The sequence below is a fragment of the Jaculus jaculus genome, chromosome 16 (genome assembly GCF_020740685.1).
Source record: "Jaculus jaculus isolate mJacJac1 chromosome 16, mJacJac1.mat.Y.cur, whole genome shotgun sequence".
NCBI classification, from domain to species: Eukaryota; Metazoa; Chordata; class Mammalia; order Rodentia; family Dipodidae; genus Jaculus; species Jaculus jaculus.
Genome location: NC_059117.1, coordinates 69,385,834 through 69,410,417, shown reverse-complemented (window position 1 = coordinate 69,410,417; position 24,584 = coordinate 69,385,834). Strand labels below are relative to the sequence as shown.

The following is a 24,584-nucleotide window of genomic DNA, read 5'->3' as shown; positions in this document are numbered from 1 at the left end:
TGGCTTCCCACCAACTGCAACCCTGCAGAGACACAATGATTCTGAATATGAATTGTCCCAGTTAGCTCCTGCATTAGTTATATGCTGAAAGGAGACATTATTGTTAGGAAAATGGAATATTTAAGAAACTGAGGAAGGATACCTGACTACTTAGTGACTGCAGTTCTTGATTCCTTCTTTCTATTCCACCTGGGACCAAGCTTAACCTTTTCACTTAATAGCTCTAACCTTCTCAGGTGGGTCAGGTGTGGTAGAGAACAGTACTGCTGCCAGAACAAAGCACAGATATACCAGCTCAGACTTATTTCATCAACCCTGAGATTCAAACAAGTTCATTAAATAAGCTTCTTTTAGTCCAAAATCATAATATTCTGGTCCTATAACATGAACCCTAAAGGAAGAGTGTCATAGATGATATTGAATAATCATGTTCTGAAGGACAAATTATTTTCCTATATATTTACCACACCACAGGCATATTAAAGTTGCCGAGGGGCTGAGAGATGGCTCAGCAGTTCAAGGTATTTGCTTTCAAACCCTTATGGCCTGAGTCTAACTCCCAAGTGTCCACATAAAGCCAGATCAGATGCACAAAATGGCACATGCATCTGAAGTTCATTTGCATTGGCAGGAGATCCTGGCACACCCATTCTCTCTCTTCTCTGTCCTCTCCCTCTCTCTGTTTCCCTCTCACCCTTTTGCAAATATATATATATATATAGTGTAGAAATAAAATAACATTGCTAAGAAGTTCTGTAGTACCAAGAGCTGATTTTGACCCTAACGTTCTCCTAATGCATTTGGTCTTGGAACCATTTTTCTTTGTTACTGATCTAAAACGTCTGTTCTGATGGCATATTTAGAGCCTTGTGAACTGTGCTTTAGGACATATTGAGACATCCCTCAGCTATTTGTGTCAGACTCTTAAGAGTTACATTTTCAGGGTGGGGGAGATGGCTTAGCAGCTAAGGCTGTTGATTACAAAGTCAAAGGACCCAAGTTTGATTCCCCAGGACCCACATAAGCCAGGTGCACAAGGTGGCGCATGTATATGGAGTTCATTTGCAATGGCTAAAGGCCCTGGTGCACCCATTCTCTCACTATCTGCCTCTTTCTCTCTCTCCCAGTCTAATAAATAAATAAATAAATAATTTAAAAACAGGTATATTTTCAAATACTGATAAAGTAGACCAAAGATTCCTCAGCATTAGCAGTTTAGGGGACTATGAAGAAGCACAAAAAGAAAAAGTAGAATTTAGTTTTTGCCACCTATAGTGTGGTAGCATGTCAATATGAACACTAGCATCTTAGCAAATATTCACAATAAGTTTCTGGTCAAGTGTCATGGTTCCCTTTCTTGTAGAACAGGATGCCAAAGTTCAGCCTGGCCACACAAACCACTGAGGGTCACATGATCAAGAGATGGCCTGGCGGGGACTGAAAGACCGGCACGCTTCATGCCGCACCATACAGGGAGATCTGACACACCCAGGATGTTGTAGATCTCAGCCACTTTGAAAGGTGTGTCCCACATGGCATCAGCAATATAACCCTCCTGTCTCCAAATGTCTGCTTAGTTTATAAAATGAAATCACATTATTAAACTAGAAAGGCGACTTTCTCTATGACCTATTATTTGAGAGATTATGACAAGCCAGTCAATGTAGGATTTTTGGAATAGATGCCATAAAAAAAAAAAATTAGAGTGTTTCTGCCAGGAAGGAAGGAAATATGGAAATTAAACTTCACAGCTTCCAAACAGCAGGAATCAAACTGTTGTTCAGGTTTCCGCAGGTGATACAGGACAGAAAACAGACACTCTGAGGTTTAAGAAGCCTGAAGGAAGAGTAAAGAGATGACGTGGTGGTTAAAGGCACTTGTTTGTAAAGCCTGCAGGCCTGCGTCAATTCTCCAGCACCTACCACATAAAGCTGAGATGCACCAAGTGGTGCATGGGTCTGGAGTTTGTTTGAGATAACAAGGGTCCCTGGCCCACTCATTCGTCCTGTCTGCCTCTTAAATAGATAAAAATATTTTAAAAAGAAACCTTAATGGTGGAAAATAGAAACACTGGCCTACACTCAATCAGGGTTTAAAATATAGAGGGGAAGCTGGGCGTGGTGACACATGCCTTTAATCCCAGCACTCAGGAGGCAGAGGTAGGAGGATTGCCGTGAGTTTGAGTCCACCCTGAGACTACATAGTTAATTCCAGGTCAGCCTGGACCAGAGTGAGATCCTTCCTTGAAGAAACAAAACAAAACATATATATATACACACACACACACAGATAGAGAGAGATAGAGAGATAGAGAGAGAGAGAGAGAGAGAGAGAGAGAGAGAGAGAGAGAGAGAGAGAGAGAGGGCTGGTTGTCTTACATATCCTACCAAGACTGTGGTCCTTCCACACTGGTTTTCTGTTTTCTATGCTACAAGACATAACTGCCACTAACTCTGACATCCTTCTTTTCCCACACATGAAATATTAAATCAAGTTGGTTCACAGTGAATTTAGCCACAGCTGTAAACTCCTTGAGAAGTGAAATCCTTACAGTGGGCGCAATCCTTACAGGGCTACATTATGCAAGTGTGGGAGTTTGAATTTATCTCCTGCAATAGACTCAGGGGCTTTATTAAAGCTTGTAATTTGGATTTCCAGGTGCCTAATTAGACAAGGTGTCACTGGGGGCAGATCTTGGGGATAAGCCCAAAGGTGTGTTTTGGGTTTGGATATGATTGTCAGCCTAAAGGTATGCAGAGAGTTTGAGCTCTGCCCTGGTTCCCTGCAGTTTGGCTGCCAGTTTTGCTCTGGCTTTGGGTGCTGGTGTTTGGCAGTGGTCTCTCTCTGCGCTTGGATCTGTGAAAGGAGACCAGCCTCTTCCACCATTATGGAACATCCCCTGGGTCTGTAAGCTTCAAATAAATCCCTTCATCCCATAAGCTTTGTCTGGTTTGGAGGTTCATCCAGCAGCATGGAGCTGTCTATCACAGCAAGCATGGTGGGTGGTCCCCCCACAATCACCATCATACAGACCGGGAACAGGAACTTCAAGAGGTGACAGTGGGTGAGTCTGAGTCAACTGACAAGACCTATACAAAGACTTGATAAGTACCCAAGCCCTCAGGTATGAAGTGGGTGGTTCATTAAATGAGCGGATTTATAACCAGGAAATTAAGGAGAAGACACACCCTGTGTTCCCCACATAAACCTAGTGAGAAGTCTCACCAAAAGGCCTCTCAAGCTCCTAGGCATAGGCCCTTTAATCAACACTGCTCTCCCCCTTAGTTTTCTCTTACAGATGGCAGAGAATTCTGAGGAGACCCAAGATCCATCAAGACAACTGAGTGCTCATGACTGAGGTGTACCATCTCTACCACATCTATGGGGTCCGGAAGAAACTGCAGAGGAAGCAGCGTCACAAGTATTGCTCCCAGTGCTAACCTGACAACCACATCAAGGAAAGTAGTAACCAACACTGTGGTGAACATAAACACTCATTACAGAGAAGTCAGCGTCAATCCCTCACAAACCTGCCAAGACTGGCACTATTGTGGAAGAGGAGGTGGGAGACTGTCAGGACCACAAGCTGGATAGGAACATCCTGAGGCAGATACCCCCCCAGGCCCTAATTACCTCCACAATGAACACCAACAACCCTACTGACGAGGTCCCATGGGGAAATTTAGCTTGGGAGGGGGAACATATAAAGTATGTTAAAAATTAAATAATCAAAACAATGTTCCATCCTGTTGCGACCAAAATAACTCAACTGGTGCTTATGCGTAAGCTAGGAAAAGGAGGAAAAAAAACAACAACTTTTGCCACCTGCAAAAGAATCATTAAAACACAGCAGGATGACTGGGGTTTGCAGACCCAAGGGCCACCCGTTCCCCCATATTTCACCCTCACCCTAATGCAAAGCCTTGAAAGAAATGAGAGCGGACTGAAGGAATGAAGCCAACGCAGGACCTGCCGCAGACGTGTTCTGAAATGCTGCCCCCAGCGGTTCCATCGTGCATGACAGGAGCAACTTTGCGTTTCAGTCGCAGACGTTCACCATGATGCATACTTTATTTTTTTAACGCTCTGTTAGGAAAATTGAGCACATGTGGTAAAAAAAAAAAAAAAAAAAATGAAAGATGGTCGTCATTTCTCATTTGATGCTGATGTTTTCACAAAAATTTAATGAACATTTATTTTTCAGAACCTCAATAAAGTTCTGTATCTAAATATTAGATCAAATGTACACTTCAAAGAACAAAATGGTATTTTTCCATTCTCTCTCTAAATCACTACATTGTAAGATTAGACAAAGGGAATCAAATTGATTTTATTTAATACAGACAACATTCAAAACTTTAAAATATGCTACATACTTAAAAAAATTCAGCATCTGTTTTTATTTATAATATGAATGTTTTATCTCCTGTTTTAGAATGAAGTTTAGGAAGAAAAATTACAGTCTCTTCCAAGTATGGTGATTAAAAATGCCACCTGGATGCTATTTACTAAGCAACTAAGAGAATCACAAGATAAAAAATTTTATGAATATCATTATTAAATTTCCAATGGTATTACTGATTACAGGTGATTATCATCATTTTGCAGATGGGGGTACCTTAGTCCAAAATAAAGAAATTTCCCAAGGACATACAGCAAAGGGGGCCGGAGTCAAAGCCCTGCGTGCTTTCGGAGCTGTCTCGTTATTACAGGCATCTGTGGTACTGAGAAGCTGACTTTTGGGTGATTGAGAGGACCTACTGAGAAAGCGCAAATCCTCTGGGCAACAATGAGCATCCAGGCTCAGAGTCTCCACAGAGAGCTGTGATTTGGCCTCATATAGAAAGGCTGGCATGATCCATTGCGTTTCTTCAGCCTTTAGTGATGTTAATTTTCATCTCCACAGTTCTTCACAACCTATAAAATACTGTTACATTGCTTTTATCCTGATATGTGATACACCTCCTGTTTTAATTCCCCTGTATTAGTTTATTCCCTACATCACTTCTAAAGAAGCTGGAAAGAATTCGCCACCCTTGACATACAGCTTCTGCTGTCCCCTGAATGCGGCTGTGTGCCCCTTACGTCTCTGGGTCTTGGCAACCCCACATGCCTGGAGCTGGCTTGTCCTGCCTGCTTGGATCTGAACCTTAGGAGGACAAGGACAGTCATGCACAAACTCTGGAAAGGAAGAAACACCGTGGAGATGGGTTCATTGAGGCCTCAGCAACACAGGCTGTTTTCACAGCAGACCTAATGCCAGTGATTCCACAGGGGCAAGCTCGCCCTATTAACACCTCTAAATAGCACGAGGCATGTCAACAGAGCTTTCTTCACATCTGATCACTAGGCAGGAATCATAGCGGCCTTGTATTCTTCTGCAAAGCTTCCTGAAATGAGTCACTTCTCTCTTTTTTTTTTTTTTAATTTATTTGAGAGTGACAGACACAGAGAGAAAGACAGATAGAGGGAGAGAGAGAAAATGGGCGCACCAGGGCCTCCAGCCTCTGCAAACGAACTCCAGACGCGTGCGCCCCCTTGTGCATCTGGCTAACGTGGGACCTGGGGAACCGAGCCTCGAACTGGGGTCCTTAGGCTTCACAGGCAAGCGCTTAACCGCTAAGCCATCTCTCCAGCCCACTTCTCTTTGAATGTGGATGGGGGGGGGGTGAAAAACAGAATATGAAAGGAAACAATACAGAATTTCCACCATGAAGGGGATCTTAGCAGTGATGACTCGACTCGTCCCCATTTAGTGGAGGAAAAGGATGGGGTCATTTTTGTCTCTCATGGCCTCTTATACCATGTATTGTCATCAGCACAACTTGTTAGAGACTGAAATAATCAGAATTTGGGATTTTTGTTTTTGCGTTTTGTGTACGGGTGAAACAATGACTAAGACAGTTGATTGGTGCCATCGTTCAACCTAATCGGTCGAAATCAACAGCTCCACATCCTGGGTGCAAGTGTCTAGAGACATGCTGGGCCTCTACCAATAAGCCCACTAGAGACTTGGGGCCCATGTCATACTGGCTCTTTTCCAAACCTGACAGCGTCTAAGTTGGCCATCAAAATCAGTAACAGAAGGCTCATATACCCTTTCTGCCACATACCCCATCTAAATGAAGCCCTAACTTCTCCATTCTCTATTGAGACTGAGAAAACACAGGCAAATCTTTCCTTTCTAGAGCTCAGATCCAAAACTTGTAACCTACTCTCTCCTACTCTCTCTCTCTTTCTTTCTTTTCTTTCTTCCTGCCTTCTTCCTCCCTTACCTCCTTCTCTTTTCTTCTTCCCTCTTCCTTCCTTCTTTGCTTTTCCTTTAAAAACACACACAATTTTAAAATGGTTTTAAACTTACAGAAAAATAGTGAAGACAATACAGAGTTTTCATAACTCCATTTATCCTTTCCCTGATCATTAGCTTCCTCAACTTATGGTAGGATTGTCAGAGTGAGTGGACTTCTACTGGATACATTATTAGCTAAAGTTTCTACTTATTTTTTTTTTTACATTTCCATAGTACATTTTCCTATTCCAGAAAAGGAGCCAAGATGCCATATTAATACCTTTTAAAAAAAATGAATGTTTTATTTATTTGAGAAAGAAAGAGAGAGAGAATAGGTGCACCAGGTCCTCCAGCCACTGCAAATGAATTTCAGACACATGTGCCCCCTTGTGCTTCTGGCTTATATGGGTTCTGGGGAATAGAACCTGGGTTCTTTGGCTTTACTAGCAAGTCTTAACTGCTAAGCCATCACATCCACTTAACTAGGATATTAAATTGACTTTTATTAGGATGTTTTTGAGGTAGCCTTTAACATGCCTTGATTATAATAGGTTTTATTTTGCTATTTTTGAGTACTTTCTTCATTGTTGATGACATAACATATTCCAAGCTTATCATCTTATCTTCTGAATTTTTTTCCTGACCCTAGAATTCACAATGACTACAGAAAGATTTGATTAATTTATTGGGAAAATATGTTAGAAAACAAGTTTTGTGTTACTAGATGCATTGCCCACAAACCACTGCCTCTGGACTCTCTCAGTGAACAGACCAGGAACTGCATGGCTGTTCTAACCATGGATATGCACATCTATAGATGTGGCTGTGTGCAATCATTGACCTCTATATTAAGCTAAATAGAGTTGGTATCACCATCACTATTTGTAAGAAAATATCTTATTTTCAAGGACAGAGGGAGGGAGGAAGGGAGGGAAGGAGGGGGAAAGAGGGAGAGAGAATGAGTGTACCAAGGCCTCTAGCAGCTGCAAACAAATTCCAGATATATGTGTCATTCTGTGCATCTGGTTTCCATGGGTACTGGGGAATCAAACCCAGGTCATAGGCTTTGCAGCCAAGTGACTTAACCACTGTGTGATCCCTCCTGCCACAACATCACCATTTCTAATTCATTACTATGTGGATTATCCTAGCTTTCTTCCTACTTTTCTGTAACCTCTTAACCCAATAGCTTAATCATACAAGTCTTGTATACATACATATATACATATACACATATATTTGCATGTATACCTATGATGGATAGACATACATATATATGTACAAATGACTAGAGGTTTCAGAATTTTTAACCCATATCCCCAAGGAAAACTTTATCTACTGGATGGCAGCAGAATGTAAGTTCATCTTGTCTTTAATCTTATAGGTGATATTTGTAACATGGTGCAATGAGGAATAAAATATTTTGAGAGAGGGACCACATTGAGATAAGTATTATCACAGTGCGTTGTTATAATTGTTGCAATTTGTTGCTCACCATTCACTACTCTGAATTTAGAAATTAAAACTTTCTGTGGGTATGAATGTCTAAGAAAACACAGTCTATTCAGTGCTCAGTGCTCTTCCAATTTCAGGTTAACCACCACAGAGCTTGGAACAAATCCAGTGCAGAATCGAGAGGTTTCTCACAAAGTTGTTCTGTGGCCTTCTCCTAAATTCACCAAATGACTTTTCATTTCCAACCACGATGATCCTTACTCTTGAGTTATAAACTATACCAAGTTTTGACAAATGCAGAATTCCATAGATCTACCAATACAATATTATACCCCAAAATTTCATGATGCCACAAGTATACCATCCCTTCACCTGTTCACCTTAACTCCAACCACTGTTCAGCATCTCCAGAGTTAATCCTTTAACATAAATTGGCATAACTGGGATCATACAATATCTCATTGTTGTATGGACGTAGAGTTCTCTAGTGACAAGTGAGCTGAACACCTAAGTGTATTTCCCATTTGCATATCTGCTTTAGTGAGTTATCTATTCTTATCTTTGGCTTGCATTTTTAACTATTGAGTTATTAGTTGTTCAGATATTATGGATATAAATCTCTTATCAGACTACGACTTAACTTTTCATCCTCTCTGATGAGCCTAGGTCTTTTTTAAGATGTATTTTTAAACTTTTTATTAACAGCCTCCATATATAGAAACAATATACAATGATTATAATCCCATTCAACCACCCCATCTTTCCCCACCCCTACATCCTTGTGGTGGTTTGATTCAGGTGCCCCCCATAAACTAAAGTATTCTGAAGGCTAGGTCCCCAGCTGATGGAGAGTTGGGAATTAACACCTCCTGGAGGCAGTGTATTATTGGGGGTGGGCTTGTGGGTGTTATAGCCAGCTTCCACTTGCCAGTGTTGGGCACACTCTCCTGTTACTGTTGTCCACCTGATGTTGGCCAGGAGGTGATGTCAACTCTCTGCTCTTGCCATCATTTTCCCCTGCTATCATGGAGCTTCTCCTCGAGCCTGAAAGCCAAAATAAACCATTTTTTCTCCACAAGCTGCTCTTGGTTGGGTGATTTCTACCAACAATGTGGACCTGACTGCAACAACTCTCTTCACTGAAACCTTTCTTCTAGTCACTCTTCTATTTTGACATCATTATTTTACGTCCTATTATGCAGGTCTTGTGTAGGTAGTGTCAGCCACTGTGATATCGGGAGTTCTATTCAAAGCATTCCTCCCCTTCCTTTGTGAGCCTAAGACTTTTTTTTTCTTAGTAATGTTTAATCTAGTAATTTTTATACTATGGAATCTATTTTGGGGTATTATAGCTACAAACATCATCAAACCCAAAGATTTCATAGATTCTTTTCTTCTGAATTCCATTGTGTTGACATTTTGCATGTTGTATCATTTATTTGAATTATGTGTGTGACACAGACAAGGTTTACATTAAGATTCATATGCTACAGTGGGCATTCAATTATTTGTCAACCATCTATTGAAAAAGGCTATAATTTCTCTATTTATTTATCTCTGTGCCCTTGTCAAAGACTGGTTGGCAGAATTAATGTAGCTATAAGCCTACTTTTTGTTTTGATTAAAGCCAGTCATGATGGCTTACACCTCTAATTCCACCCCTTGGGAGGCAGAGGAAGGTGGATCACTCTGAGTTCCAGGTCATCTTGGGATAAATCAAGGCCCTGTTTCAACAAAAGTAACAACAGCAACAACAGAATGTTCAGCGTTAGGGTTGCAGAGATGGCTTAGTGGTTAAGGCATTTGCCTGTGAAGAGTAAGGACCCAAGTTCAATTCTCCAGGTCCCACTTAAGCCAGATGCACAAGGTGGCTCATGCATCTGGAATTCATTTTCAGTGGCTAGAGGTCCTGGTGTGTCCATTCTCTTCCCCTCCCCTCTCTCGGTCTGTCTCTAATAAATAAAGTAAAAATAAATCTTTAATGTTAAGCCCCAGTGAAAAATGAGGACAAGAGGCAGGTTCAAGGTAAAGGTAAAGCAACAAAATAAGAGGTAGGAGAGCACTGTGGCTTTGGTGTATGCAGGGCACATCGTGAGCCCTGGCATGCTCATAATGTGGCTGGGTTGTGCCAGGACATTGCACTCTGCATATTCTAGATGCCTGATAGTCACTGATGCCTTTTCTGCTAGCAGAGGTGAGCCTCATTTACTCTGCTATCAAGGACAGAGGTGTGAGCTTGATAGTCCTAAGGATGGGGAAGAGATTTAGAGCAGAAAGTTCTCTTCTTATGAACTTAACACACAGGACTTACAATGTTACAACCAAACAGGACCATCTCTTCACTTCCTCACCCCATTCTATTGCACACTCCATCAAGTTAAGAGAAATGAGGTCTTCGTAACCAATGGGAATTTATCCCAACTCTTTCTACTTCTCTATTTCTCATTAAATGTCTGTAATCATTTTGGATTTCGTCAGTTCTTGTCTGTGCAGCACTGAGGCACATTTTATAAAAATTGAAAAAGCTCCTGATTTGAGCCTGCTGAAATCATGTAAACCCAGACAAGGTCAAAACAACCTTTTCATTTATCAGAGGGGTCTACAGGGGACCAAATGGTACAGACAGTAATTCATTCGTAATTAGTCTTTCTCCATGATTACCAGTGATGGCCAGGGTATGCAAAACAAGAGCCTCTCGCTGCCGTCAGCCTATAAAATGTGAAGCCCCCTAATGTCCAATTGGAATCAACACGTCATAAGCCTGCCATTAAATTGGCTTCATAAAATCAGACAGAAGTAGATGAGAGTTCCATAGGTAATACACAAATGAAGTGGCGAGGTTCAAGTTAAAGAGACACTGTCCTCTGAGAACTAACTTCTCTGTGTGTGTGTGTATGCATGCGCATGCACACACACACACACACACACACACACACACACACACAGACACACACACACACACACACTAATTAGGCCATGGAAGATAGACTGTTATAGAGGCTCCCGCTGCTGGTACCCTCAGAAGACATTGGGGGTGTCCTGTGACACACTGCAATGTAAAATAGTGAAGGCAATGCATACGATCCCATCTCAGTGGCAATCAGTGTGGGGGTGGTGTGTGATCACGCACAGAAAGAGTGTCCTGCTGACCCACCAGCCAGGCCTATTACTCTGACCCTGCTCCTGCACAGAGCCGGAAGGGCTGGCAAACAAGCATCAAATAAATTTCAATAAACAGATTTATTGTTCGATTTCAATACAAATCATGGTCGATTAAGAATAATGCACTCTCGTCCAGGTTCTGACAACCAAAAAGTACTGATGTAAGAAGAGATTTGTGTTCCTAATTTAATTCACTCATTTGCTTCTCTCCCCTCTAAGTATGATATCATTTAGGCTTACTGATCATAGTGGGTAATCATTCTTTGGTTTGGTTGCTAAAGTTATGCTTTCAAAAATTACGATTCTGCTTATTTAAGAAAGTTTATATATGAGGGGTATAGGATGAGTGCTTATTTGGTGACAATTTTGGAAGAAATGTTGCTCAACGTGACCTGTAATGATCCCATTTTAAAAACATATTTGAAACACTGATATGATGAAGCATTTATATTATATGGGGCCATGTAGGATACAAGAATTTTTCCCATAATGACTGATGTGACCTGGTTCATTAATACTTATTGTCAACACTTTTCTAGTTTCAGTGTATCATGATTCCACTGACGGGAAAGCTGTAATAGGCTCCGGAGACCTAATAGGTCTTGATGATCTCTTTTTACATTATTATTCTATTAGAGAGGTGGGAAGGTGGGCATGGGGGCACACACCTTTAATCCCTGCACCTGGGAGGCTGAGGTAGGAGGATCAGCATGAGTTTGATGCCAGTTTGGGACTACAGAGTGAATTCCAGGTCATCCTGGGCTAGAGTGAGACCCGGCCTCAGTAAAAACAACAGAACAACGCCAACAAAATAATCACAAGGGATTCCATTACTTCAAGTTAAGAGACAAAATTTTATTTGGTAAAATAAACTCACTATGTTGAAGGCGTTGGTAGGCTCTGTCACAAATTATGATTTGATGGTTTGCTTTGAAGTCCAAAGACTGTATCTTATAAACTTAAACCAGATTCAACATACACATGTTGCTCTGCATAACTCATTTTGGTTTCTAAAACAAACTTAACACAGTTTTATTTTTAAGTTTTAAGATTATATGAATAAAGGTGTGTCTTTACTGCATCCCTCAGGTGTCAACCGAAACTTTAAAAAAATAAACCAAGGGCTGGAGAGATGGCTTAGCGGTTAAGGGCTTGCCTGTGAAGCCTAAGGACCTCTGTTCGAGCCTCAGTTCCCCAGAATCCACGTTAGCCAGATGCACAATGGGGCACACGTGTCTGGAGTTTGTTTGCAATGGCTGGAAGCCCTGGCATGCCCATTTCCTCTCTATCTGTCTCTTTCTCTCCCTCGCTCTCTGTCACTTTCAAATAAATAAAAAATAAAAAATAAAAATAAAAATAAACCAAGGGCTGGAGAGATGGCTTAGCGGTTAAGCATTTGCCTGTGAAGCCTAAGTTCCCTGGTTCAAGCCTCAGTTCTCCAGAACCCACGTTAGCCAGATGTACAAGGGGGCACATGTGTCTAGAGTTCTTTTGCAGTGGCTGGAGGCCCTGACGCACCCATTCTCTTTCTCTCTCTCTCTCTCTCTCACTCTCTCTGCCTCTTTTTCTCTCTGTCTATCACTCTCAAATAAATAAAAGTAACAAAAAATATTTAAAAATAAACCAATTCCGCCACTCCCCAAAAGCTTTAAGTTACAGAAATCTCATCATTGGACTATGATGAAAAACAGTACGCCTCATTCTATTAAAGGAAACACGCATGATCTTTGTCTCAAGTATTGTTAGGGTTAATCTTGACTGACAATCTGATTGGATCAAGGATCACCATGGAAACAAAGAGCTGGGCCTGTCTATGGAGTTCTTAGATTAAGTAACTGAAGTGGGCAAGCCCACCCTAACCAGGGGTGGTGTCATCCCATGGGCCGGGGAAAGAGGGAGCTGAGCACCAGCATCGACCTCTCCACCTCCCGACATTGGACATGACGTGACCAGCTGCCTCAAGTTCTTGCAGCTATGACTTCCTTGTCCTGGTGGGCTGCACCCTTGAACTATGAACCAAGATGCCTCCTTTCTCCCTAAATGTATTTTTCTTAGGTATTTTGTCAACGCTGTGACAAAGGTCACTCGTACACACATCCTGTGCCAGGACGAGAAGTGCTATATCCAATCCTGTCAAAGGTGACCTGCAACTTTCAGCTCAGGTGTCAACTGAAGGCCCTTCTCACACCTGCAAAAGAAAAGTACCTAATTTGGGAATTCTATGAGGCCAAATTAACTTTGCGACTGTGAAGAAACAGAATGTTGCACACCAGAGACAAACCACGTTGGAAGGTTTATAGTCCCTTTAAAACCATTCATGAGAACTGGAGAGATAGCTCAGTGGGTTAAGGGGCTTATCTGCAAAACCTAGTGGCCCAGAGTTTGATGTCCCAGAGATGCATGACACGGCACATGCATCGGTAATTCATTTGCTGCAGTGAGGCCCTGGCATGCCACTTGTTCCCCTGCCCCTTCTCTCTTTCTCTCCCTCTCCTAATAAATACTTTGAAAGCCATCATGGCCCACCCATGTCTGACCTAACATCTTGTGACTACCAAAACCCACAGAATATATTCCTAGCAGATCACCAGCTTATACTGATCCAAAAGCTGAGAATGACATCACATAGTACCAGAAACATGTAACAGCATTTGCATTGTCTCTACTTTTCTGTCATCGAGTTACCTGTGGTCCTCACCAACAGATGTGGTAAAGATCTTCTTTTGTGACTTTCATTGTTCGGTGACACCACTTTCATGGTAGATCCTGCCTTTCAAGGCAATCTCAGTCTATATACCTAGGCTACTGTCACGCATACTTGGCTTCAGGAACAAATCTCTCTCTCAGGGCTGGAGAGATTGTTCCATGGTAAAGACATTTACCTGCAAAGGCTAATGACCCAGTGTCCCCAATCCAAATGATGTACAAAGTAGCACATGCGTCTGGAGTTCATTCTCAGTGGCTAGAAGCCCTGGTGTGCCCATTCTCTCCCCCCCCCCCTCTCTCCTTGCAAAAAAATACATAAAATATTTTTTAAAATTTCTCTCTTATTCCTTTTGAGGCAAGAGTTATGTTTTTGAGTCGATAAAGGTTAAATCTTAAACATGGATGTAAATGTCTCAGACAAAGAAATAGCAATAAAGTGCTTTGTGTTCCTAAGAATGCAGAATTTCAAAATGAGTCATTTCTGGACTACTTCTCATATTGCTATGTTTTTTTAGCTGCAGGGCACTCCAGTAGAAGTTAAAAATAAATTGCACTTCTATTCATCCCAAAGAAGGAGACTAATGGGAGAGCTCCGGTTTGCTGCATTTTTGTAAAAATCAGAAATGATCTGTGGCCCGGTGAATAAACTTGATTCACTTACAGAATACCAGCATTTCTCTCTTCACCCAGCTTTTGAAAGCCAGCCTGAAACAGCCCCTGCCTACAAAATTGCACAGGAATTACTCTCAATTACAGGCTTCTGTCTGTTAAAAAGTAAGAGCCGATGATCACTTCTGACCTTTTTCCTCTTGACAAGTCAAAGAAATGAAAGGAAATAAAATCTGACAGGTGCTCCATTTAGAAGCTGGGGGTGGGGAAAAGAAGGAAAGAGAAAAGAAACACCTGTATTATCCTAGCTACATCTCAAGAGGGAGGGGATTTTATTAGTCATCTTGTTTTTAAATTTTCTTTTCAGTGAATAAATTGCGTGTGGCAATGTGATTTTGCTTAAAGTCACTTGCTTAATGTTTTAATTAGGGTATCATTTACTAAAATCTTCCCACAATCCATCATTCAGGCTGTCAGTTTCATTATTGGAGATAATTCTGTTCTCCCCTCCTGCCTTACAGAGAACTACAGGAAAAAGGACTCACCTTACCCCCACATCCCACAGTTTATTGAAAGACAATGGCTTGTCAACAGGACCCTGGACATTTTGTTTATTTGTGCAGCCATGACTGAATTGGCTCGATTTTAGATGAAATTGGGTTTAACTGGATGTGAATGCTTTAAAAATGACATGAAGGGTTTTGTAGATCTCTGACATTTACCTACGATTTTCTATTTCAAAAGAGTAGCTACTTTGCTGAGAACTAAAAAGGAAAAAAAAAAAAGTCATTCTGAAGAAAGTTAAACTCTGAGACATTCTGAATTCTTGAGAGGCAGCTAGGTAAAACCTTAGTAATCCAGTACTTGCTTAGCAAAAGTAATTAAGGAAGCCACTTAATGCATCAAGCAGTAATTGTGTCAAACTTCAAAGAGAGGCGTGTCAAAGAACAGTGCACTCCTTGGGAACCTGCCTCACCCCTTCGTAGCCTGTTACAGTGGCTTCCCCCTGACCTAGGAAACATGTTTCTTCTAAGCCAGCTACCCTGCACGGGGCAAACTATCTGGAGAATAAGGAGTGGTACTTAAACATCCTGCTGAAGCCAGGAGCTGAAGTTCCCAGAAAATCACTGCCTGTGATACACCTACTTCCAACAGGGAGGGGCGCGCTGAGAGAGCTCCTGTGACCAGTCACAGCCAAATCGCCTTGGGCTGCCCTGAGCCCCTCAGAAGCCATCTGTTGCCCTCCTCTGTGTCTGACCTTGCATCCAGGTGACTATCTGCTGACCAGGTGCAACGTTTTTGTTAGTCAAGAACAGACCCCCAGCTTCCACCAGCCCTGGGGCTCAGAATGTTCTCACACAGCATGCGAAGCGAAACCTATCGTGGAGATTTGCCCATATGGCTCTAACCCACCTACCTGGTGGTCAGCCACTGTGTTTGAATAGTGCTTTGATTCATGACTTTCTCTTGTTCTGTAACTATAAAACCGTCGTGAAATTGTTAACACCTTGGAACATGGAATTTGGGGTAACCTAAATCTGTGTTCCCGGGCCATGGTCGCTCATATTTGGCTCCAGTATAAACTATCTTTGATCCCCGTTAAACGCTGTGCCTTTTGTGCCGAATGCACCATGCTAAACAGACCTGCAAGTGACAGAGAATTTGTATTTTGACTGGCTGATGACATCACAGAACTAAAATAATGCCCCACATTCTCTTTTTGCTCGGCTATTTTTGTTTCCTTCAGAACAGTCAGAGTGGCTTCTCTGAGATGGCGGGGATCCTTTGCTGAGAAGCGACTTGCTGAAAGAGCTGATGGGTGAGAGACAGCAGTAGTAAGTTAAGGAGGAAGAAAGCCCACAAAGCCCTCTTCGTCTAATTGAATACACAGAAAAGAAGAAAACCAAAATCTTCAAACAAAGGGAAACGGTAAACTGGCAACACCTGAAAGATCCGTCTGGAGTAAACTGAGTTCAGGCGAGAGCCAAGACTAGAAACAAGCCGCGTGCTTTGTGCCTCGTCTGGGATCAGCAACGAGGCTAGGTGGAAACAAGGCCTGTGGCAGGCGCCTGTCTTGAGCAATGGCAGCAACACACTGCCCCTTCTCCCACGTTTTGGGTTCAGGGGGCTTTACTCTTATTCTCAATGGGTAGGCACAACGGAGACTAAAGTAAGCCTTGTCCCCTCAGAGGACAGCATTGGGGACTGAACGAGGAGGGGCAGGACAGCCATGGCCAAGATCACCAGGGGGTGGCAGTTACTTTCTTGTTGCTGGGACAAACACCTGACCAGAAGCAGCTTATGGGAGGAAAGGGCTTATTTCAGGCTCACGGAATCCAGGGAGGGCATCACTGTGGCAGAAGAAGCTGGCTTACTCCCACACATTCATAGCAGAGGCACACCAAGAGCCAGCAAGCACAAACCGTCACCACTCAAATTTACTCTTCCCATGCCTTTGGGCTGGAGCGAAAGATCCACCCCCAATGATACCCTGCCTCCAGCTGGCGGCTGGAGATTAAAGGTCAAAGCTTAACCTTAATCAAAAATCCCTGAGGTTGGGGGAGGCATACATGCATGTTCAAACCACCACAAGGAATGAGCCGCATACTACCTTCCTGGTTCACTGAGGGAAAGGCCTGGATAGCCAGCCTACCCACAGAGACAACAAGAGACATGACAAGAGAAAGAAAGAGGAGATTCAACCAGGGTAGCTTTGAAAGCTCTCAATGGAAACTCAGACATGGGCTCTAGCCCCTCCTGGAGCTTGGGTTCCATTTTTGTGCTCTGACCCCTAGAGATTCACGAGCAACCTAATAACAGGTTCAGTAGAGGGGCCGGGGTGGCCGGTCACAGCACAGGACCAATGTCCCTCCATATCAGCCTTCCAGAGCAGCCAGCAGCATGTCTGTACCCTATCTATTACAGTTGGTAGGTTTTTTTTTTTTTTTTAATGGATTATACTCATGAAAACTCTCAGGAAAGCTATCTTAAGAGATGGTGATGAATCGAGAGGTAACAAAACCAAGTAGCGGACGAGAGGAGAACAACTTGTGGAGTCTGTCTGCATAACAGGGGGAGAGGAAGAGCATGAGGAGCAATTCACGGCCATTCAAAAGCAGATATGGACTTGAGGTGCTCTGGTTCTTAGAAAACTCCTGCCACTATTTTTTTTTACTTACGAAGTCTCTCCACACAGGCACAACAGCACATCTTCCAAAAGGATCTCCCAGACGAGGGCCTCAGTGGCAGGGCCTAGGAGAACAGGAATCTGGCTGAGAGTGGTTACGTTTATCACTGGCACCCAGCCCTGGTTCCCATTGTTTCTGCTTAAATCACACTACCCAGCGTCTGAGTTAGCAGCATCTGAGAGCTGGTCAGAAGTGCAAGATCTCCAGGTCTGCCTCAGAAGAAGGGAAATTATATACTTTCATGGGGGTCTTGGCTAATCAGATGATCAGCTCTGAGATTCTTCAATACCAGGGCTCTATTACTTGTGAAGAAAGTGTCTCATTATGTAGCCCAATCTGATTGTCCTGTGTGTTGGGTACTGGGTTGGCAGAACTATGACCCCCATGCATTAAGCCTGGCCTATCCATTCTAAATATACTGACCAGTCCAGGCATCATACCACATTCATGGTTTTATCTGTTAACCTTCCTGTTTCCATCTCCTTTCCAAATTTCTACCCCTCCAAGTATGGAAGCAAACTGACAGAACTCCTGTGATCTCAGAGAGAAGGAATGCTGTAAGGTCAGAGCCCTGCATATGGGGGTGATTCTTCCTGCCTTAATATGCTCGGTGCTTCTACATTTAAAGCCCCTCTATTCCATCAACAACAACATAGTGTCACTTAAATGGCCAGCTCTGATCAGTTCAGAAGATGCTTCTGGTAAAGGGACTCAAAAGCCATGGAGATTAGACAAGTGCAAGTTAGCCACAGAGAGGTAGTGGCCTGTTTTACATCTTTATTTAAAATGTTGCATTCATTATCTCAGCTTATTAATTTATCTCTATTTCATCCTGCTTTCTTTAAGGTCTGACTTCCATACTATCTATGCAAGTAGAATGAAGGAACCTATGAGCTGCATTGTATGCCTTTGATATAGTCAATAAAAAGTTGGGATTGTTTTAAGTAATTGCATTTTGTAAGAAATCTATAATTTTGAAAAAAAATCTGTAATTTTAAGCAAAAGGCAAGTTCTTCCTGAAGTGAGTGGTTCATTTCCGGTACTGCATCCAAACAATACTTCCTCTGTGATTTTAAGCCATTCGTCCTAAATGACACTGGGGTAAAATGACCGCCAATGAAGTGAATGACATTTCACTTAAAAGGCAGCACTGTGAATACCAGACTGCGTTTAACAGAAAAACAAATATTTCTCCAAGTTGAAAATCCTTAACCATGAGAATGTAATCAAAAAATGCAATCAAAGAAAAGTACTGCAAAGGTAGGATGACTTAGAATGCATCAGACACTTAGTAAGAAACAGAATCCTATTGTAACGCAGGCCTGACTAACATCTGTAACCAGATGAGGGAACACAACTGAGCACCGACCTGCCTCTGCCCCACACTGTAGAATCAGCTGGTCTGGAGGGATCCCGAGACCCAACACCCTTGTCAAAATGACTCAGACACATACATGTCTGTCCAGGCAGAGGAAGGCACAATAATTCCACATAGCAATATTCTAGGAATATGAAGCAAAGAGATAACAGGTTTCTAAAAGATAATCTAATGAAATGGAAATACGACCACTATTTAGCTGGCCAAAAAGCTTCCAAATGGCCCCAAGGGGGGCTCAGATAATTTCTGAGAGCAAACTGTCACCTATCAATGCCATGGGCATGGTGTAGGTGGAGGAAAAGAACATGCAAATGACCATGATCTTCACAGGCCATTTTGTAAAATACAGGACATAGTCTTGATGCCCACATGCACTCAATACATCCACATATTGATGCGGACTGATGAAGTGCTGACTGTGGAAAGGTAAAACAGTCATTGAAATACATGTTCAGGGCTGGAGAGATGACTCAGAGGCTAAGGTACTTGCCAGCAAAGCCTAACAACCCAGGTTTGTTTCCCTAGTACCCATTTAAAGCTAGATACACAAGGTGATACATGCATCTGGAGTTCATTTGCTGGAGACCCTGGTGTGCCCATTCATATTCTCTCCCTCGCTCTCTCTCTCCTCTCCCTATGCTTGCAAATAAATAATTTAAAAAAGAAAAAGAGAAGAAATACACCTTCACAGGTCCATGGCTGTATCCCAGTGTTATATATGCAATGACAGAGCCGCCAATGAGGACATGGGGCCACAAAAGCCAGTCTGACCAGCTCTGCATCCAGTGGGTTCAGAGAAAGAATAGCTGGGCTTTGGTAGCAAAGCACAGCCCCTTGCACACCTAAAGATGTTGGAAGCAGCATGTGTTTAACGACCTGATCCCTCGATGGGCCTGTCAAGATCTTCTGAACCACAGACTTGGTGGTTAAACACAGCACAAATTTATCTTGTGACCATGAAGGTGAGAAGTCTGGAGCCCTAACATCAAGGTGAGAGTGGGGCTATGATCCCGCTGGCTTTGGGTGAGAATCTATTCGATTGCCTCGTCTGATTCTACCAGCCTTTTACCCTCCTTGGCCCTTTGCTCCCTCTACAAAGGCAGCAGCACAGGTCCAGGCCGTCTTGCATGCCCTCACTCATCCACCCTACTCTCTCGCCTTCCTGCTTTACTCGTCAGAACCCTGGTGACAGTGGCAGATCTACTTCAGCAAGCCGAGGTGACAGGCACATCCCAAGTTCTTAACTTGATCATATGCACTGAGTTCCTTGTGTCATAGGATGGCGCGGTCACTGGTTCCGGGGACCAGGGTGTGTACCTCTACAGGAGGGAGCATTACTGCGGCAACTAGAATGGGCTTGGCACCCCACATTGGCCTTAAGTGTCAACTGGAGAAGCCATGGACTTGGCTTTGTGATTTCCTGGACAGAATCTATCTCTTTTCAGGCTCTAACCTGGATAATTCTCAGCTGTGAGTTGAATAAAGAAGAAAAAATTTATGCCTCTGTGTGTGAATATATAGTGACTACCTATATATACACATACATATATAACATATACATATGGTATATAGTTAGTAGGTATAGTAATTATTCAGTTTGTAAAAAATTCATAAAGCATGACTTTCTTTATTAGTTTAATTCCCTTAAACGGTGGTAAGATTTTACTGTGGAAGAAAGAGAGAGAGGAGAAAGAAGTTTGTGGTTATATGCTCAGACAAGTGTGTCCGCATCCACATTTGTGAGCATATCCCATTTGATTTGATGTTTTCCCCTCTCCTCAAATAAACTTTATACATATTGTCAGGGTTTCTTTTTATTTTATTCTAACATATTCTTGTTTACTTTGAGAGATATGCAGACATACACACAGAGAGCGGGAAGTACGCACACCAGGGCTTCTGGCCACTGTGAGCGAACTCCGAAGCACGCATGCCTTTGGGTATCTGGCTTTATGTAAGTACTGGGGAATCAAACTCTGGTCTTCAAGCTTTGCACAAAAACACCTCTAACTGGTTAACTCTCTCTCCAGTCAAAGTAAGGGTTTCTTATACACAGTATACATTCCATTAGTTATATCAGTACATAACCAGCATTATGAATTCATAATTGCAGAAAATAACTCTGACCGATATAGTAGCCATAAACAACACAAGGCTCATGAGTATGTAAAACGTGACCAGTTCAAAGTAAATATGCTATAAGTACAGTAGATATACAGCATGTCAAAGCTTATTGTGGAAACATAATGTTAATTATCTGTTAAAATGTTGCACATCTGTTGAAACGATAATAGTGAAGATACAGAGGGTAAAATCAATCCAATTTAAACTGCTTCCTTTTCCTTTCTTCAATGGAGTGATTAGAAAGAACTGTATGTATTCTATAATTCTGTTGAGGAGAACTGGCTTAAAATGAGGCCAAAACAGTATCTGAGTGAAGGTGAAGTTGTCAGTGGTAGTAAAGTCAGTGGAAAGACATCACAAACACCTTGAAGTCAGAGAGCTGATGCACGGTCTTTAAACACCCTGGGCGACACCTCTTGGAGACAGAATCCTGCCTTTTCATGTTTCCAGGGGCATCTTTGTACTTTCCCAGCTCCGCCAAGGTCAGGGAGAGGCAATGGCAGCACTCCCTCCTTGTGCTGACTGAAAATCTCTCAATCTGCGTTCACTGCCTCTCACTGGCTCTACTTGGTGTTGGTAAAACGGACACCGGGGTACTCTCTACCGCCCTCGACTAGCTGGTCTTGGACTTCTGAGCCTGTGTTGTCAGCGCCCCTCGAAGCCAGCACAGGAAGTGCAGCGCGTCCACAACCCCTCCGGCTTCAAAGCCACACAGCTGGAGGAAGATGCTCACTGCAGGCGCCGCCATTCCCAGCGCAGAGCTCGAGTGACTTATTATGAAGTTCTGTACACACTTTCCAGTGATGGCTAAAACAAACAGATATGTCCCCATCGGCACAGCAAGAATTAAAAATACATTAGTTCCCTCCAACTTCTGATCTGAGATTGAGGAGGGCTTAGGTGGGCTTTACCCCCCTTGCCAATAAAGTTTAGATGAGGCAGGAATTCAACAGAGTATAGTCCTTAGACTCTCTGGGCAAAATCCAGTTCTTGGAGGGGAAATCAAAAACATCTTATCTAAGCATGGTACTAGCTTTCATCAAAAAAAGAATATCATATGCTCAGTCACAAATGGTTATTGTAAAATCTTTATTAACCTAAGTGCATATAAAAATTGTGAATTCCTAATACAAAGCAGTATTTGACTTTTAAATTTCATTTTAAGCTTGGCCTGTTCACTTGGAATGTGATTACAGAGTAAATTAAAAAGTAATCACATGTGAATTACATTTCCTCATGAATGTAATGACTTCAGGAGGCTGATTAATGTTAAGCAGCGCCTGGCCTGCAGCATGCACACCTTCCCAGGTGAGATATGCGAGATAGCTGTCGTGAGTTGATTCAGTTTTATTTTACTGGTATTCCAGAGAGACTATCTGAACATACAACTGCATCCACAGGTTCATTAGGACGAGCGCTGTTTTTTCCCTGTTGTCTGCCCAAGCCCCACCTTCGAAACACCCCGCTGTCAACTTCCAATTAGAAGGAACACCCAAGAGAAGCAAAGGAAGTCTAACTGTGGTACCACCGTCCAGCCAGCCAAGTCTCAATTCCTCTGTTTTCGTAGTTTTGGCAAATGCTTCCTATTCAATTGGAATAATTCAAAAAAAGAACTGAAAAATGCATTTGCACAGGTGGAAAGGTTAACAAATTTCTCGCACGGAATGGAAGTTTATTAATAATCCACGACAGTTTCACTGCAGAGAACAAAATTTAAACTATAAATGTAAACTGGGTAGGACACAAGAACATTAAAATATTTCCCTCGTGGGGAACGGGGATGCGGAAGTTTAACGTATTTACTCATTTTTAGGATATGCAGGTGGTGGCATTGTTTCCTAAAGAAGTCATCAGAGAATTCCTACTGGTGTAGGCATGGGAAAGGCCTGGTGTCTCATTACACGCGTACAAAAGAAGAACAGATACTACAGGCTTGGGAGTGGGCCAAGGAAAGCTACACACTGAGAGACACCTTGCCTGAGTTGATCCTCATTATTACAACTTCCTGTTCCCTCGAGTGTGTCATTGTTCCTGGGAAGAATCCCTGACATAATGACTTGTATACATGCAAAGAGCAGATGTGATCACACAATAAAACTGTGTGTGGCTCTCCTTGGGCACCACCTGACTGCAATGGTTTCTTCACCTTTTTTCGAGTACTGAGGCAGGCTTTGTTAAATACATCATCCATGAGCAAGTCATGACCAACAGGTACAAAAACTGGACCAGGCAACCATCAGAAGGCATGAAGTTGGAAGATGTCTGTCTCACCTTATGGATACTCAAAAATGGAATGTTCTGGGGCTGGAGTGGTTGCATAGTGGTTAGAGTGCTGGCCTATGAAGCCTCGCAACCCAGGTTCAATTCCCCAGGACCCATGTAAACCAGATACACAAGGTGGTGCATGTGTCTGAATTTCTTTTCCACTGGCTAGAGGCCCTGGTGCGCCCATTCTCTCTTTATTTCTATCAGCATCCGTCTCTCTCATAAATAAATAACTCTCAGATAAATGGAGAGAATCAGTGCTGGGAAAATGAAATACAACAGGCACACATTTGTGTAGATTTTTTTGTTTGTTTGTTTTGTTTTGTTTTTGCATAAGGCTGTCCTTTGAGGTTCCTCCATGTTTCTCATTTATGTGTTTCCAATATGCTTTTAGCCTGACACAGGTGAATTTCCAAAATATTCACAATCAGTTGGAAGGATATTAGGAAAGTTTTTATCTAGACACACATTCAAATTCATTGCAGAATTAAGGATTAAGGGAATGCTGTCACGTGTGGATCTCTGCCTCGCCTCTACCTTTACGGAAAAAAATTATATGTTCAGGCTACAAGTAGTAGCAATGCATGGAGCAGCACAGATGTCCATAACATGGCCTGACATGCTGCTCAGTTAGCACACTAGTGCTCAGCCCCAAACACGATGTCTAAACCACACCTCCCAAGATGCAGGGAGACTCGCAGAAAAGAGCAGAAGGATGAGAAGTGGGGCTGCCAAAGCCGCCTTCTAGACAGGGCAAATGTGTTATGGGCACCACCTCACAGCAGACGAGGCTTCCTGTACATGACTGAGCAGGTCAACATCTCATCCTAGAAGAGGGAGGGTCCATGAGACCCCACACCTCGCAGAGTCAGAAATAGAAACCGCTGACTTCTTGACATGTGGAAGTCATGCCCACTGGAGGATTGCCAATTCTCCAATAAACAACCTCCTCTCAGTCATGATTATGCAAGCAATTTAAATCAGTAGGACCAAAAAAAAAAAAAAAAAAAGAGGCATGGAGATCTATTGGTGTAGCTGGGTGAGGTGGTACACAACTTAAATCCCAACACTTGGGAGACAAGGGTAATAGGATCATTGTGAGTTCAAGGCCAGCCTGAGAGCACATTGTAAATTCTATGTCAGCCTGGGCTAGAACAAGACCCTACCATGAAAAACAAGAAAGAAAGAAAGAAAGAAAGAAAGAAAGAAAGAAAGAAAGAAAGAAAGAAAGAAAGAAAGAAGGAAGGAAGGAAGGAAGGAAGGAAGGAAGGAAGGAAGGAAGGAAGGAAGGAAGGAAGGAAGGAAGGAAGGAAGGAAGGAAGGAAGGAAAGAAAGAAAGAAAGGAGGGAGGGAGGGAGGGAGGGGAGGAGGAGGGGGGAGGAGAGGAAAGGGGAAGGGAGGGGAGGGA

The 24,584-nt window shown here is 42.6% G+C and overlaps 1 protein-coding gene across 4 annotated transcripts in view; it reads right to left on the bottom strand.

The window, feature by feature from the left end:
• Fhit (fragile histidine triad diadenosine triphosphatase) overlaps positions 1-24,584 on the bottom strand; it is a 1,635,415-nt gene that overhangs the window by 506,605 nt on the left and 1,104,226 nt on the right. Inside the window, exon 2 of one of the 4 annotated variants that reach the window (XM_045135949.1) lies at positions 17,401-17,473. The exons of the other annotated variants lie outside the window; for them this stretch is intronic. Coding sequence (XP_044991884.1) covers positions 17,401-17,431 — 31 coding nt within the window. The 5' untranslated portion in view covers positions 17,432-17,473. The remainder of the gene's footprint in view (positions 1-17,400; positions 17,474-24,584) is intronic. 4 annotated transcript variants of the gene reach the window in all.